Source organism: Rattus norvegicus, chromosome 9, assembly GCF_036323735.1.
Source record: "Rattus norvegicus strain BN/NHsdMcwi chromosome 9, GRCr8, whole genome shotgun sequence".
Taxonomy (NCBI): Eukaryota; Metazoa; Chordata; class Mammalia; order Rodentia; family Muridae; genus Rattus; species Rattus norvegicus.
The window spans coordinates 62,895,331-62,911,103 of NC_086027.1; the positions used below are offsets into that span (position 1 = coordinate 62,895,331).

The following is a 15,773-nucleotide window of genomic DNA, read 5'->3' on the forward strand; positions in this document are numbered from 1 at the left end:
AAATGACACTCAAGTAGAGGCCCTATACACACTGCTGACTTGTGACTACAGCTCCCTGAGGATCACTGAAGAAAATCAGCATAACTTACATTGTCATTTGGCGTCTGGAGGTATACTAAATGTGAGGCAGTTTACTCTGAGATGGCTGTACATTAATTCAATGCCATGAGCAAACTGGGCCAGACCCTAAGATATGACTCAATCTGAAACCACTGTCAAACATGTGAGTTGGCTTAGAAAGTTCACAGTGTAATATCTTCTAACATGGTGAAGTTTGCTAAAACAGCAATGATCTTACTGACTAGTTCTTCTTGTGGATGAAGACAAGAGTATATTCTCTGAGGAGTTGAGCTGAAAAGCAAAACTCACCTCAGCAGAGAAGAAAACAAATAGCTCTTTTAGAAGCAAAAGTACATTTAACTATTAAATTTTTTATCTTTACCTCCTCCCTTCCCCCAACCCCTCTTCTTCTTCCTCCTCCTCCTCCTCCTCCCCTTCCTCCTCCTCCTCCCCTTCCTCTTCCTCTTCTTCCTCCTCCTCCTCCAATTCTTGATGCATGAATAGAATCACTCTGAAGCCAAGATAGTCTTTCTACTTTACTTTGGTTGTAACTCTAAATGTGGAGCTGCATATTTAGGGTATGTTGTGGGATGCAATTTCTGTCTATGTCTAGCAATCCAGTGAAACACAGCCCCAGCCGGGCATCCAGGCAGGCCGCTCCTATAATGCCTTAGCAACCTTGTCCATATAAATAGTTAACATGACTCACGCCACAGGGATCGTTTGTTACATTCCTGTTTTGCCGGTTAGGTTGGTTACATGGTTAAAGGCTTGGCAAGGAAACACAGACACTCTGGACAACGGGTGTGTAGCCACAGAACAGCTGCATTCGAAGGCATTTCTGAGTAAGCACAGATGTCAGTAGGGTGGCCATAGTGTCCCTAGCCCTGCCCGCTGACGAAGCGTTGTACCCATCTGTGCGGCTGGCCTGGCACATCACCAGTTAGCCGCACCTGACATGGGTTTAAAAAAACATTAACTTTATTCTTCCAGTCTTAATATAACAAAAATTAACTGAAGACAAAATATTCCAATGGGAGTAGTCTGTAAAATGAGAGAAGACAATGGCCTCAGGAAGTCACACTATCTCTTCCCACAAGCTTGTCCAGGCACCTTGACCTAAGCACCTTCTCATTCAACCACAGTTGAATCAGAGCAGTGAGGCTTAGCTTCTGAGCCACTTAACAAGGCCTGGGGATTAAGTCTGATAAAACAATGTTGCTCTTGGTGGCACCAAGCTGAGGCCCAGCAGCTGAACCTCTTTCTTTGGCAGATAAAGGCGATTCAGGTGAGGCACCTGCTGCCTCCTTGAAGGGCAAGCAGCAGCCCAAGTCTATCTGAAGCCCCACAGCTTTACAGCTCAGACCCCAGTCTGGTTATGTGAGCCATACTGGGTAATTGATAAGTAGTGGAAAAGAAAAATGTCTTCTATCATCCTCTTATCTCTCTACCCTGGGGGAATACAGAAAGAGCTCAAAAGAAAGATGCTGCACACAGGTCCCCAAACTAAAACTATTTGCATATGCTCCTCCCTAGTCTAAGCAGGGCTTGCAAGACTGATGTCATCTTGACAGCTCTTTGCACATAATGAATTCATTCTTTCTTAAATAAAGGTGCCCTTCACAGAGGTGCCATGAAAACAAAGAGAGGTGGAATGATCACCTAGTAAGCATCCTCTCTTTGTCTAAGACATTTTTTCTTCACTGTTTGGGGAAGTAAGTATTAGTTAATGGCCTGGATACCTTATCAGAACCTGAGCTCTGATACCATGTGAACTTTGGTTGCTAGGATTATTGATTAACAGAATTAATACACTGAAGAAGAATATATAGCATTTCATTCATTATATATTATTAACCACATATAAGCAATTCCTAGGCAACAAGCTATTTCTCCTTATCTTCGAGCAAGGCTACTTCTTTGGTGATGATAGCACTGCTCTACTCCCTACCTTCACTTTCTAAGGCAAGATGGCCACGCTAAGTTTCTAAGGCAAGATGGCCGTCATGCTAAGTTTCTAAGGCAAGACAGCCATGCTAAGTTTGGGGGAGATTCTAGTGCGTAGAACACAGCTCTCAGCTCTGGCCTAACTCAACTACCAATGACAACACAGTGCTTAGAGAGTACCTACTTCTCGTAAAAAGCCAAGACTAACACAAAATCATTTTAATAAAGAAATAACTTGCTCTAATATATCTATATTAACAGACACAAGGATTTTTTTTTTTAATGTTTCTGCAGCTGAAGACAGGCATTTTCAATAGTCTGGACTTAATTTTATCTCAAATAGCATCTGCAGTAGCCTACAGATTCCTTACTTCTAGAAAAATCTATATGTTTTGTTTCAGATATATGTGCAGAAGCAGCATGAACCAAGGTTACTGTTTCCGTGAAGCTGCTAATCCACACCTTTTTTGGAAGATAAGTAAAGGCATTGTTATTAAAACTAAATCCACTGTTCTTTATGCCTTGGTTCAGTTAGATGGACTGTATCTGATTGGAAATGAAACCATAGCGATACTATCGACAATTACTGCAGAGTATTAACTGCTCATTGGTAGTTGACACAAATTAATAATACTCTTTGTAAGGTGAAATTAGTATTAATTTAGACTCCTCACAAAATTACTCCACTGACTGTAAGTGATGGAAGAGCCACACACAATTGACAATAATCTAGAGAAGTCACTCATTTAACCAGGCAACAAGAAAACTCAAAAGGGAACAGGTTAAATCTCTCCGGGCCGAATGTTTCCACTTGCTAAATCCATTATTTTAGGTATTTTTTTTACTTATAAAGAAGGCAGAGCTCTTGCATAGCCTATATACATATATCAGAACAGTACACTCCTCATCAACACAGCTGATGGAAACACCAAGTAAGGCTTGGAGCTGCACTTAATCTTATCATCAATTTTAGAAGACAAGCCCTTGTCAGTACCCTCCCATCATCCTCTCCTCCCATAATCCTCTCCTCCCATCATCCTCTCTGACAACAACATCTCTGAGGCAATGGTTGCCTAAGTTGTTTTTCAGGAACTTGGAGCCATGTGCGTCTGTCTCAAGGCAGCGGAAGCCACCAACTGTTTACCTGAACCTCAGCAGCGTGACTTAGTTGATGTTTTTAGATGACACCAGTGGTACCATTTTCCTGCGCATGAGTCCTGTAAAAAGGGTGACTATGCCTAGAGTGGATCCTGCCTCCACCTCCCACCCCTCCATCAGACCAAGCTGTTTCTTTATCCCAGCAAGACCTCTAAACCCTAATGCTGTGCAGGCAAATCTGTGACTCAGGGTTCCACTTCCTTGGGAATAAACTCTCTTTTGCGAAACTTGGTTCAGTGACTGTCATAAACAGTGTCATATTAAGGAAGCAATACTGCTGCCTAACTATCAACAGATTTCACAGAATATCTCTTTTCTGCTCTCCGATCTCATCCAGGAAGTGACATGCATTTAATAATGTCTCTTCTTGACTACAGCATTCTCTCAAACTCATCTTTTTGTTTGTTTATTTTTGGTTTTAATGTCCTCAATGATTTTCAACACTGGTGAGAGGTTCTTACACTTTCCCTCAACTGGGAATCATCCCATGTTTTTCCTGTAAATAGTCTGTGATGGCAGATTTGTGGAGGAAGTTTGTATGGGTAAGGTACTCTCATGTGAATGACACACTGTCAACATGACTTAGGTTTGCCAGATTTGACAAAATCAAGCACACTTCACTACCCCCTTCTGTATTATTTGGTAAAAAGTTACTATGCAATCCACCCTTATGAAATTCCCTTGAGTTATTAGGAGAGATTTTCCTTTCTCCCATTTATTTCGTCATTTGACCATGTGTTCAGTCACTTAAAGTTACTGTTCAATATTTCTTCATTCTTTTTGTAGCTGAAATTATCCCTGCTTTGGCCACTGGTTTCTGGGCTCTAACATGTCCTTGCCCTCTCTGTTGGTGTCAGAGACCTACACGTACAGTGATGGCACTGACATGATAGAGCCCAGAAACCCAGTGTCATCAACTTGTATGTAGAGGGAGTAGACAAAGGGATTGTTTCTGATAACTGAGACCACTCCTAAAACATCCTCTCTCCCTTTTCCCTTTGGTGCCACAGGAAGTAGACAAGTGACAGGGGTAGGAAGTACTTGATCACCAGTGGTCATCAAACAAAAAGGAATGTAGCTCTGTTTGGAAGTGATGTCACCAGTTCAGAATATGGCAGCCCACTTCAGGATGAGAGCACTTGTCAAACATCTGTGCTACTCAAATGTAAGCGGATCAACGGCATCTCAATGAACTGAGAAAACAGTGGCTCAAGCTAGGAGTACTGATGTGCATCTGTAGACCCAGAGCCAAGCTCTTGGGAGGCTCAGGTCATTTCAGCTTGAGTGTTCAAGGCCAGCCTGAACAACATAGCAGCAAGGCCATGTGTTTAAAAAAAAAAAAAAAAACCCGCCTGCTTGTGGTTTTATAATAAAGGAAGGCAGCTGGAGTTCCGGGAGAGAAAAATAATCTCATCCAAAGCAGACTGGTCCTGTAAGGAAATGCTTGACATCCCTTGCATACCTGTGAAGAGGCTAACAGCACTTGCCTCGGTTTTCAGCCGTGCACCTGCATCTTTAAGCCAACTAACACAAGTTTACAAGTCCATTTACAGAAGTCCATTAGTCACGAAAGGCTGAGTTCTCAGGGAAGCTCAAGCCTAAGCTTCATGTGTTCAGTCACCACCTGGAATGCCAAGAAACAATCCGAGGCAAAACCCAGGATCCAGCCAGGGGTGTTTCTTAAATCTCAGTGCCGTCCAAGAATACCAGAAGAAAGACTTAAGGTCTGGGCTTGGGTTTTGATTTTGCTATTCCCTAGTCCCATGGACAGGTAGTCATGTTGGGCTTTAAGCCTCCACTCCATCTACCATATGCTAAAGGGCCACATTGGTTGGATATTACTACTGTGGTGCCTGACTCCTCTTCATACTGGATATGACTGAGAGGATGTTCATAAAGCAGTCCAAACTACTGAGCTTGGTAGCACAGGGTTGACACCATGGTTATAAGAAGGTAGAGACAGGTGCAGTTTTCAAGGTCTCGCTGGCCTATAGACTAAATTAAAGGCAAGTTAACTACTCTGTTAAGACCCTCTCTCAAAATAAAAACTAGAAAGAGGCTAGGATATACCGCAGGGTACTGGTCTAGCATATATGTAAAGTCCAAAGTTCTTCAGTATAGCTTAATAAATAAATATCCAGGCCAACAGTGTCAAACAGAACACAACCAGAGGTTAGATGACTGTGTCTAAGTTGAGTCTAGGAGCCACAAGCCACAGAGCAGAGAGTCCTGAGATAGGAAGAAGGAAGGGCCCATGGGGATGTGTCCAAGGCAATCCATTAACACATGTTACGTCTACTGGGTGCAGCAGACTCAGTGTGGGAGCCCCAGCCCTTCATTTCCCAACCCTTATCTAGATGAGCATACTCATGGAAGAGTCATGTTGCATGGTTTGTTTACAGTAGGAGGTTGTATTGGGAGGTACACGCCCCTCCCAGGAGAAGAGAACTGGAGGCAGGGAAAGAGGAGCAAAGGCATTGTCATGGTTGTCATGGGCACTACAGGAAGAGCAGCAGGGTCTGTGATTCTGAACCAGGGCTTATTTAACAAGCAACACATATTCTGCTCAGTGAGCCAGATATAAACTATAGTTCCTTATTTCCTTTCTCACAAAGTTTCATTTCCCCCTTTCAAATGATAGATAGATGCAGGGGGGAAAAAAAAGCAACAGAACTGGCCTTCTAATCAAGACAAAATAATTATAGGTAAGAGTTACTTTAAAATATTCTATATCAAATGATTTAAAAGCCAGAGGGGGTGGGGGAGGCAAAAATGTTTAAGCATCTGAGAGCACTGCTTCCTGTCAGAAGGGTTTCCTGTTTTGGGAACCACAGAGATGAGGAGAAACATCCGCTCTGTAGCCACAGCCTGTGTTGCACAGACCACTTCTCTGTTCTACTTACCCTTCCTCCCCGACAAAGGTGACGTACAGTTTATTCCTCTGCAGGTCCTTTCTGGAGTAGCCCATAATCTGATTAAAAGCATCTTCCAGCAAGTGGTCTCTTCGGATAATTAACCTGTCCGTAAAGAGGCAATTTGAAAAGTGCATTAAAAGATTACTTCCTGGGGCTGGGGATTTAGCTCAGTGGTAGAGCGCTTACCTAGGAAGCGCAAGGCCCTGGGTTCAGTCCCCAGCTCCAAAAAAAAAAAAAAAAAGATTACTTCCTTTCCTTGTCTTTCGTGCCATCTAGTCTCTATTTTCCACAATTAACTAGGTGAGGAGTGAAGTTGTGCAATATCATTGCTGTCTGCACTTAAATACATACTTGTCTTAAACTCCTTAACAGTAATAGCAGAAGTTACCTAAGAAAATCATGGGTAAACCTGTGGCCTGTAAAAAAAACTCATGAGTCCTTTCTGAGTGGCCAAGACATTTATCCCAGAAGGAAAACGGTCATAAGACACACACACACACACACACACACACAGAAAGAGAGAGAGACAGAGACAGAGACAGATAAGAGGAGACAGGCAAAAGTTTCTTACTAAAGAGAGAAAAATACTATGAAGTTACCCTTTAAGACTAGAACGCACCTAAGCATGGAATTCAGTTACTGAATGTCCAGTGAAAATGAAGAGGGTGTACGTGTGTGTGCGTGTGTGTATGTGTGTGTGTGTGTGTGTGTGTGTGTCCTGCAGAGCAAAAGTGTTTACAAGTGTACTTAATTTAAGTTTTAAATTAGGTGAATCTTGAGGTTCCCCTATAGATGGGATCAGTGATGCGTGTGGCAGTCTGCTGTCATGACAACTAGCATCATCCTCTACAAAGGTCAATCTGCACATCATCTCAATAGTGACAACAAAGACATGACTGGGAGCTTGAATTTATAGAAGAAGATCTTGGTAATTCAAGTATGAAAACAACACAGTTAGAGAGACGAAATTTGGACTGGGTTGATGTGTTTGGAGGTTCATGAAAGTTGAATCCATTAAGCAGAGTTTCCTGTGCCTGGGGCAGTGAGCATGGGGGCTGGTCCTCCCTTGAGCACTCAGGGTACATGGTAACCTTCTCTGCTAGTGAGCTCAAGATGGGACATGGGACTAAAGTAGGAACAAGGGAAAGAGGTGTACATGTGGATGAAAAGAACCCTGGACAAGCAAGGGAGGTGGCTAAAGAGAGGCAGACACAACATTCATGACAGGTTTTATTGTACAAGTGAGGTTTGCTTCCCAGCACAAAACAGAGCTGATCATTATTCTGCACTCATGTTGGCCCAGGAACTAGTAACAGGAAGAATAAAACATTGTGATAGCTATATATCATGTGAACATCAGATGGGCCAACAAAGAGGAACTCCTCAGGAGAAAAAAAATGATCATCTTTAATTTGTCTATAGTTTTATACAGTCCTACCTTGATTAGAAACCATAAGCTTTATTCCTTATTAAGGAATAAATATTGCTTTATTCCTGAGAAATATTTTGCATTGTTATAGTGTAATTCCAAAATAATACTGCCTATTAAAATAAGACTCATGTGACAACCAATTTCCAAACCACCAACTGCTTCCTATCCATTCACCATCTATAAATCATGTGGTTTGAGTCATTGCCACTTACTTTAATTTTCCTGGGCCTTGTCCGTATCCTTTAGTTTCTAACTTCCTATAAAAGTTCCTTAGTTTGGCTTCAAAATCTCTCTTGTAAGGTGCAGGAGCCCGGGCATTGGCACGCTGAGTACCTGTAGCAACCACAAAAGAACAACGTGGATCTATGCCCTGTTCAATCCACAACACCTTGAAGAAGTACAAGTTAGCAAGACAAGCGAGGCACTGATTTCAGCTTCTACATCACCCCTACACACACTCATGCATAGGCACACATACACGCACACACTGATGAAGCCTGAACAAAGTTCAAGGAAGTTCTTAAGAAAAATCTTGGTTGTAGCTTTTGACTAAGAATAAAAGATCCTGTTTAAGCAGTCAAATGTGCTCGCTCACATGCGTCTCAAGTATGTCCCCCGTTTCCATCCAAACCAGAATGAGTCAAGTAGAGTTATTCATGTCCAAGCATAACTATTTAGGATGGAATATCTTTGCTTGCTGTTAAAAGGATATCATAGAAACTGTACAGAAAGTTTCAGGAAGCCTCATGAAAATATTTTTAGGTTTGCATTATATTTAGGGATGATTTTCTTTTTGTTTTTTTTTAAGATTTATTTATTTATTTTTATATGAATACACTATAGTCATCTGCCAACACACCAGAAGAGGGCACCAGATCCCATTACAGATGGTTGTGAGCCACCATGTGGTTGCTGGGAATTGAACTCAGGACCTTTGAAAGAGCAGTCAGTGCTCTTAGCCAGAGACATCTCTCCAGCCCCCAGGGATGATTTTAGAGATATAATTACATTTATTTTACATGGAAAGGTAAAATGGTTAATATGAAAACAGAATTCATGCCTAACTGTGGGAGGAATATATCTCAGAGCTGCAAAAAGAATAACAATATTTATTGCATTCCTAATGTATCAAGTACTGCCCATATCTATAAACTAAAAGTATTTATGACATCCAGTGGCCAAGTGTTATTAATAAAATGTAAAGATAACATGGCTTCTTGTCTTTCCACAGAAAAACCTGCATCCCAGGTGACTCAGTAACATGTTGGGATGTTAGCATCTATGGTGATAGATTAATCAGACACAAACACAGCAATATCAATGTTTCCACAAAATATTTCCCAATTCAATGAAAAACCAGAAAACTAATTATGGTCTTGTTTATTGCACACCATGAGAGTTGATAGATCTATCTATCTATCTATCTATCTATCTATCTATCTATCTATCTATCTATCTATCCTTCTTTCTTCCTTTCTGTGTGTGTGTGTTTGTTTGTGTGTGCGTGCCTGTGCTCTCACGCCCACACATATGTGTGGGTTTTGTTGTTATTTGGTTTGTTTTGCCAAGACAGGATCTTGCCTGTTGGTCTGGATTGGCCTTGAATTTCCCATCCTCCTGCCTGTGGCTCAGGAGTGCTTCAATTAAGGCTTGAGCCATTGTGCCCTGCAAGAATTTCTTTAACAAATGAGTTAGCCAAGCAGGTTATTTATTGCTAATCTTGTGTTATATTCAACAGTGGATACCCTGGTTGAGAAGACAAAAATAAAATATCAAATAATGAACTTTTAGACCAGATGGGACACAAATCAGAGGAGATAAAAGCCCTGGGTTCTATCCATCTTCACAGGATACTCTGCCCCCAAGATTAAAAAAGAAAAAGAAAAAACCTTCAGATTAATTGCCAGTATTTGAGGGGCTGGGGATTTAGCTCAGTGGTAGAGCGCTTACCTAGGAAGCGCAAGGCCCTGGGTTCGGTCCCCAGCTCCGAAAAAAAAAAAGAACCAAAAAAAAAAAAAAATTGCCAGTATTTGAAATTTATTATATTTCAATGAAAAGAAAAGAATGTTTTCCTCTTGAAAGCTATAAGAAATCTTACAACTGACATGAATCTCCTTAAGCACATAGGCAGCTGCTTCCTTGGACTGCACTCCTACCATCCACTCAGTGACACCAGTTGCTTGACCTCCCAGGTATTTGCTTTTGAGATTAGTGGTATAGAAGATAATAGCAATGTCACAGAAAAGTAATGTGTGTGAGTAGAGATTAAAATGGAAAAGACCTCAGGGAGGACCTTAACTGGAACCCAAGTGGTTAATTGCCAAGTTGACAGGATCTAGAATCACCGTGGAAACAAACCTCCAGGCACATCTGGAACAGAATTTCTAGGTCTGGTTAACTGAGGAAGACCCACCCTAAATGTTAGTGGCACCATTCCCGGAGCTAAGGTCCAGGAGTGAATAAAAGGGAGAAAGAGTACCTGAAGTCCATCTCTCTGCTCTTAGATTGAGGATGAATCTCTCTGCTCCCACCACCATGTCTTCCCAGACAGGATACACTGTATCCCCTGAACTGCAAGTCAGAATAAACCCTTCCTCCCTTAAGTTGCTTTTTGTCCAGATTTGGTCACAACAATGAGAAATTAAATAACACAAAACTTGTAAATAGTAATGAACCTGTATTTTATACTGGTGCAGAGCAGCAAGTGGACTAAATATTAAAAGTGTGTTCAACAGATGGACACCCCATAACTTAGAGTATAGTGGGCATGCTGAAGAGACAAGAGGAAATAAATACGTCAAAGGTGCTGGACCCAATGAGAGAAGGCATTTAAAGAGGGAATGTTGTAGAGAAAATATCTTGTATCTGTGTGGATGTGGCACCTGTCAATAATAAATCTTTGGCCCACAGCTTAGGCAGGAAATAGGTGGGACATCAGAAGGAAGAAAGGATTCTGGGATAGTGCCAGAGTGATACGATGTGACGAGACAGACACATGGTACATGAACACAAGTAACCAGCTGCGTGGCAGAATGTAGATTAAAAGGAGTGGGTTATTTTAAATTATGATCTAGTCAGAGAAGAGGCTAGCTATATGGCTAAGGTATTTGTAAATATATTTTTAAATCTGAGTCTTATTGGGAGCATGGGGCTGGGAGGAAGAGCCAGATCTAACTTCTACAGAATGTGGGGAAGGAGCCGGGCACTTTTGTAGAATGTTGAGAAAAGGAGAAAATGCAAAGTGGAATTTAATTGGAGGAATTCTCGGTTAGGGTGTAGAGCAGATTAAGGTAGGAAAGAGGAAGAGAGACTGAAGGGTGGAGAAGCAGTTCAGAGTTTATACAGCAATCAAGACCTGAGGGGATAAGAACTAGTCAGGAGTGTGGTGACTCACAGGAAAACCAACCATGAGAAATACAAATTAGTACCAGTAAAAAAGCAAAGGGCAGGAATGGGAGCTCTGCTGATAACAGAGTTTCTTTCTTTCTGTCTGCCTTTCTTTCTTTCTCTTTCTTTCCTTCTTTCTTTCTTTGTTTCTTTCTTTCTTTCCTTTTTTGGTAATAACATTTATTTAGGGTTGGGGATTTAGCTCAGTGGTAGAGCGCTTGCCTAGCAAACTCAAGGCCCTGGGTTTGGTCTCCAGCTCCGAAAAATAGAAAAAAGAAAAACAACAACAACAACAACATTTATTTATTTTTATACTCCAGATTTTATTCTCCTCCCAGCCCACCCCTAACATAATTTCTTAATAATAATGATAGCTATTGGGGTTGGGGATTTAGCTCAGTGGTAGAGTGCTTGTCTAGCAAGCGCAAGGCCCTGAGTTCGGTCCCCAGCTCCGAAAAAAAAGAAAAAAGAAAGAAAAAAAGAAAAAAAATGATAGCCATTGTTTGATAAGCACGGTGTATTAGGGGAATCTTGAGAAATCCTCACAGAGTCTATAAAGTGGTTTCTTAAGATTTCCATCATTGCTTTGCTACTAGGGAAAATGAGGAAACAGTTTCCTGTCCAAATCCTATTGACCAGGTCTACTGGGTGCTAAAAGCAGTGTGGGGAATGATGTTGGTGGCCAGAGACACAGGAAGCTGTGTAAATATTGACTTGCATATGGCAGTCAATGGATACTCTACAGAAATTGAATAGGACAGCTTCAGAGTCTGCATAAGAGATCCGTCAGTTCCCATGGATGAAATGAGCTGGTGTGCATGACACTGTGCAGGATCTGTACCATACGAAGCCCTCTATGTGTCATCTGTATACATGTCCAGACATGGAGCTTTAGTCACAAGACTAGCTTCTAATCAGTAATCTATCTGGAGGCTTTTCTGTAGAGTTATAAACCTTTTATTCAAAAAGTTAAAGAAAACAAATAAATTCAACCTTAAAAAAAAAATCCAGGACACAAAAGAGAATCCTAAGCAGAGGTTCTCAATACTGAGTGTATATTAGAATCTCATAGAAACTTTAAAAAATTCCTAATCACAGGCCTCACCCAAAACCATTACACCAGAATCTGTGGAGGTAAGACTCAGACCTAAGTGTTTTCTACAACTTTCCAGATTCCAAAATTCAGCCACATTAAGGAATCACTCCATGCTGAGGAATTACAGGACGCTAAACTTCAACCAGTGAGACATGTGGGCAGCGTCCAGGGGCTAACGCAGGACAATGGCTGCCCGTGTGCTTGAAGAAGTCATTTGCACCACAAAGAGACATGAACCACAGGAGAGCAAGGCTGATGTTAGATGGATGCAGACCAAGACAGTGCACAACTTGGCCCCTCAGGAACCCCAAGAAAGCTGTGAGAAGAACTAGACTAGTAGCCCAAAACACCCCAGAAATAGCCATAATGAATCGCCCTCAACAATAGCCATCAGTGGAAAACAGCAAATGAAGACCAAAGGCTGAATGAAAACTCTTTACAGACTCAAGAGAAACATCCCCCTTTCAGTTGATTACATTAAGAAGTAGCTTATACACCATGGCTGTATAATCTGAGAAGCCCAAAAGGCTGTGGGAAATCCTGCAATGCATTCATTCACTCTCAATAGCCCTATCTCCATTTATATGCTAGGTAAGCGACTAAACAATGGAGAGTCTGGTAACAGAAATGGGTCAAGGCAAACATTCTTTTGCTAAAAGTTTTATTGTAAAACGTAACCTCATATACTTCACTTAAAAATACAGTAAATTATGCTGATGGCCTTTGTCAAATTCTATATATTTTTTATGTAGCCCAACTGGCTTCATACTCATTCTGTAGCCAGCCATAGCCTGAGCTCCTGAATTTCCTTCTTCTACCTTTCAAGTGCAGGGATTATAGGCAGAAGCCACCACACACAGCTCAAAATCTGTATTTTTAAAACTTACTAAGAGCGATGGGAACAATGTGTGGTTTGATGGAAAGTTTTTGGAGAAGTCTGAGGTAGAATTTGAAAGTTTAGTAGTAGAGTATGGATTCCCTTGTGAGCCAGAAGACGAGATAAGGAATTCAAAAGGACTCGTCTAAGGAATAGCAGACAGCAGGAACTAACGGAAGGACAAAGTAGGAAATGTGGCACAGATAGGCAAGATCTTGAGTGGGCTTACAGTGGACTCTAACTGGAAGGACTTCACTTTTCAGTATAAGAAGGCACTGGTGTTTCTCAACAGAACGGTATAATTCCAATGGTTAATCTGACCTTAATATGGCCTCAGGGAGCTAACTATTAAATCTTGGAAACAGACTACAGCTTCATGGGAGTTATTTCATTGGTAGCTATAAAGCTGAGTTCCCTATTTTAAAGTATGAACAGAATTCTGACCATCGATAGTTTTGAACATATTATCCTTATCTCAGAGGGTAATTTTTTGTGAGAAAGGATAGTGTTATTAAAGTAAATTTTTAAAACAATGTAGAAATTTCACTGATATATCATTTAATATAACATACAAAATGTTTATAGTCAAACATTTAATATAACATACAAAATGTTTATAGTCAAAATAGAAACTATTCGAAGGAGTAAAAGAGAGAGTAGGGTGGGGTATAGCACAGTCTTTCCTGCCTCTCCCTTCCTGGGCATAGGATTATAGGTATGAGCCCACAATACCCAACACCAGCTGTCACATAATTAGTACACGTCAGGTCCAACTGACGAGCTTCTAGAGAAGGAATTAGTTATATGGGTTCTGGAAACCAAAAACGTTCTTGAAAGATTGAGCTGATAGAAATGTATGGGGAACCACAACCACCACTGAAGGTGCTCTCTCTCAGAGAACACTCACAGTCTTTAGAGTTTTCCAAAAGGGAATCACATGGAAAAAGTCAATTGCTTCTAGAAAGTGAGCAAATGGAGAATGGACTTCCAGGATGACTGGTACTATAGTAACTATTTGCAGGAATTTTTATAACAGCTATTAGGGCTATTAGTCTTTATCACTGCTGGGTAGATCTTAAAAACTATCATATCATGTATACATTTTCCAAACACTATCATGACAATACATAATAACCAACTATTGAATTTTATCTGACAAAAATATCTCAGATGAAAAATGTTGGCATCAGAATCTGCTTCTGGCTTAATGCTGTGCTATGAATGGAGTTGTCTTGACTACACAACTCCAGGCCTCTGTCCTAGAACAGACTAAAGGTTCACTTCTACCCTGGTTCCCTTTCCATTTACACACACACACACACACACACACACACACACACACACACACACATTTTCTCTTCCATTTCCCACTAGTAATGAAGAACAAGCTAATAGCATTACGATAATTTCTAGACAGCTTCATCTTTTGGAACATCGTACAATATGCTAACCAGGGAGAATTAGGGAGATAACTTGGACAAAACACAGATGTGTAAGTCCTCATATCTATACCCTATTTTCTAAAAGCAGCAAAAGTCCTAAATCTGTGATGTCCATGTATGTCCATGTATGTACTACTTACTTAAATATGTATATTTGCTTTTTTTTTTTCTGAGGGGCTTCATGTATGTGTCAGGCAAGTAATAGACCACTGAACTATACACTCAGCCTATTTTTTATTTTTCATTTTGAGACAAGGTCTTACTAAGTTGCACAGCCTTGCCTTATACTAACTCTGAAGCCCAAGTAGGCCTTTAACTCACCATCTTCCTGCCTTTGCCTCTATAGTAGCTGGGATTACAGGCCTGAGCCATCGGGTTTGGCTTATACCATTTACTGAAAACAACTTGGTTTTTCAGACTTGGCCAAGAATTAACTTATTAAAAAGGAAACACTGAAGGGTATGCCAATAATAGACACCCTATCCTGGCAGCACTAGTGGTGAGGACAAAAAATATTAATGACAAAAAAAAATCCACACTAACTGAACTCAGGGATTATTAATAACAAAAATAAAAAGAATTCTTGAAGCTGGGAGGAAGGGAGATGAGAGTACTAGAGGGAATCAAAGGAAGATACTGGTGGGCAGATGTGAGATATATATGTATATATACGTGTACATGTATAATGTATGTGATGTATGTGTATATATCATGAGCACATGGGCAGGAGAAACAGCAAGTATTTGGGGTAGACTGCTTGAGAAGTAGCCAGTCCAACAGTTCGGAAAGTAGATTAGGGGTCACCACCCAGAAATTGTCAAAGCCAAATACAATAACCATAGTTTGAGTCTCATTCAATTGTAAGCTAGATGGAGATAAGTTTACTCTGGTTCAACTACAGACAACCCTGGTGAAGATCCAGGAGGCTCCTCAGGGCTGTGAGTCCATGATCTCACACTGCTTATACCTCCAACTACTCCAACTCCAGTGAAGTCACCACAGCTCTAACTCAGTCACAATGACCACACCCCAACTGCCCAACCACGCAGAACCTCAATGTGCCACAATTTTGAAAACAAGGAGAAAAATGATATCCATGAAAATGTTCAATAAAAGTGGTGTTAAGCAATTCTCATGCCATTAACACTATAGTTTTAGTCACCTAGAAAATGCACTCAGAAATTAGAGCTGTAACATATCAGGCTGGGGGGCATGGCCTTTAAGTCCCTAAAGATGTGTCTTTAGACAAACTTCTTAGTTTCTTATTTGTCACAGTGAAACACAGGATCATTTCCTACAGACACGGCTCAGATTAGACTGGCATTACAGCGGCCCTAGAAAAATAAACCTTCACACTTCAAAACTTTGACAGGTTTTAGGTGAACACTCTCACAGCTGCAGGAAGCAGTGAGTCAAAGTTTCCAAAGCTTGTTTTCTCTTGAAAAAAACATGCAAATGT

General features: G+C 40.9%; 1 protein-coding gene across 7 annotated transcripts in view; it reads right to left on the reverse strand.

Moving 5' to 3' along the window:
- The window catches only part of Hecw2 (HECT, C2 and WW domain containing E3 ubiquitin protein ligase 2), a 393,569-nt gene that overhangs the window by 41,427 nt on the left and 336,369 nt on the right, over positions 1-15,773 (reverse strand). For all 7 annotated transcript variants that reach the window (XM_039083599.2, XM_017596447.3, XM_039083600.2 and 4 more), the window contains 2 exons: positions 7,725-7,845; positions 6,069-6,182 (listed from right to left, as the gene is read on the reverse strand). In XM_039083599.2, coding sequence (XP_038939527.1) covers positions 6,069-6,182; positions 7,725-7,845 — 235 coding nt within the window. The remainder of the gene's footprint in view (positions 1-6,068; positions 6,183-7,724; positions 7,846-15,773) is intronic.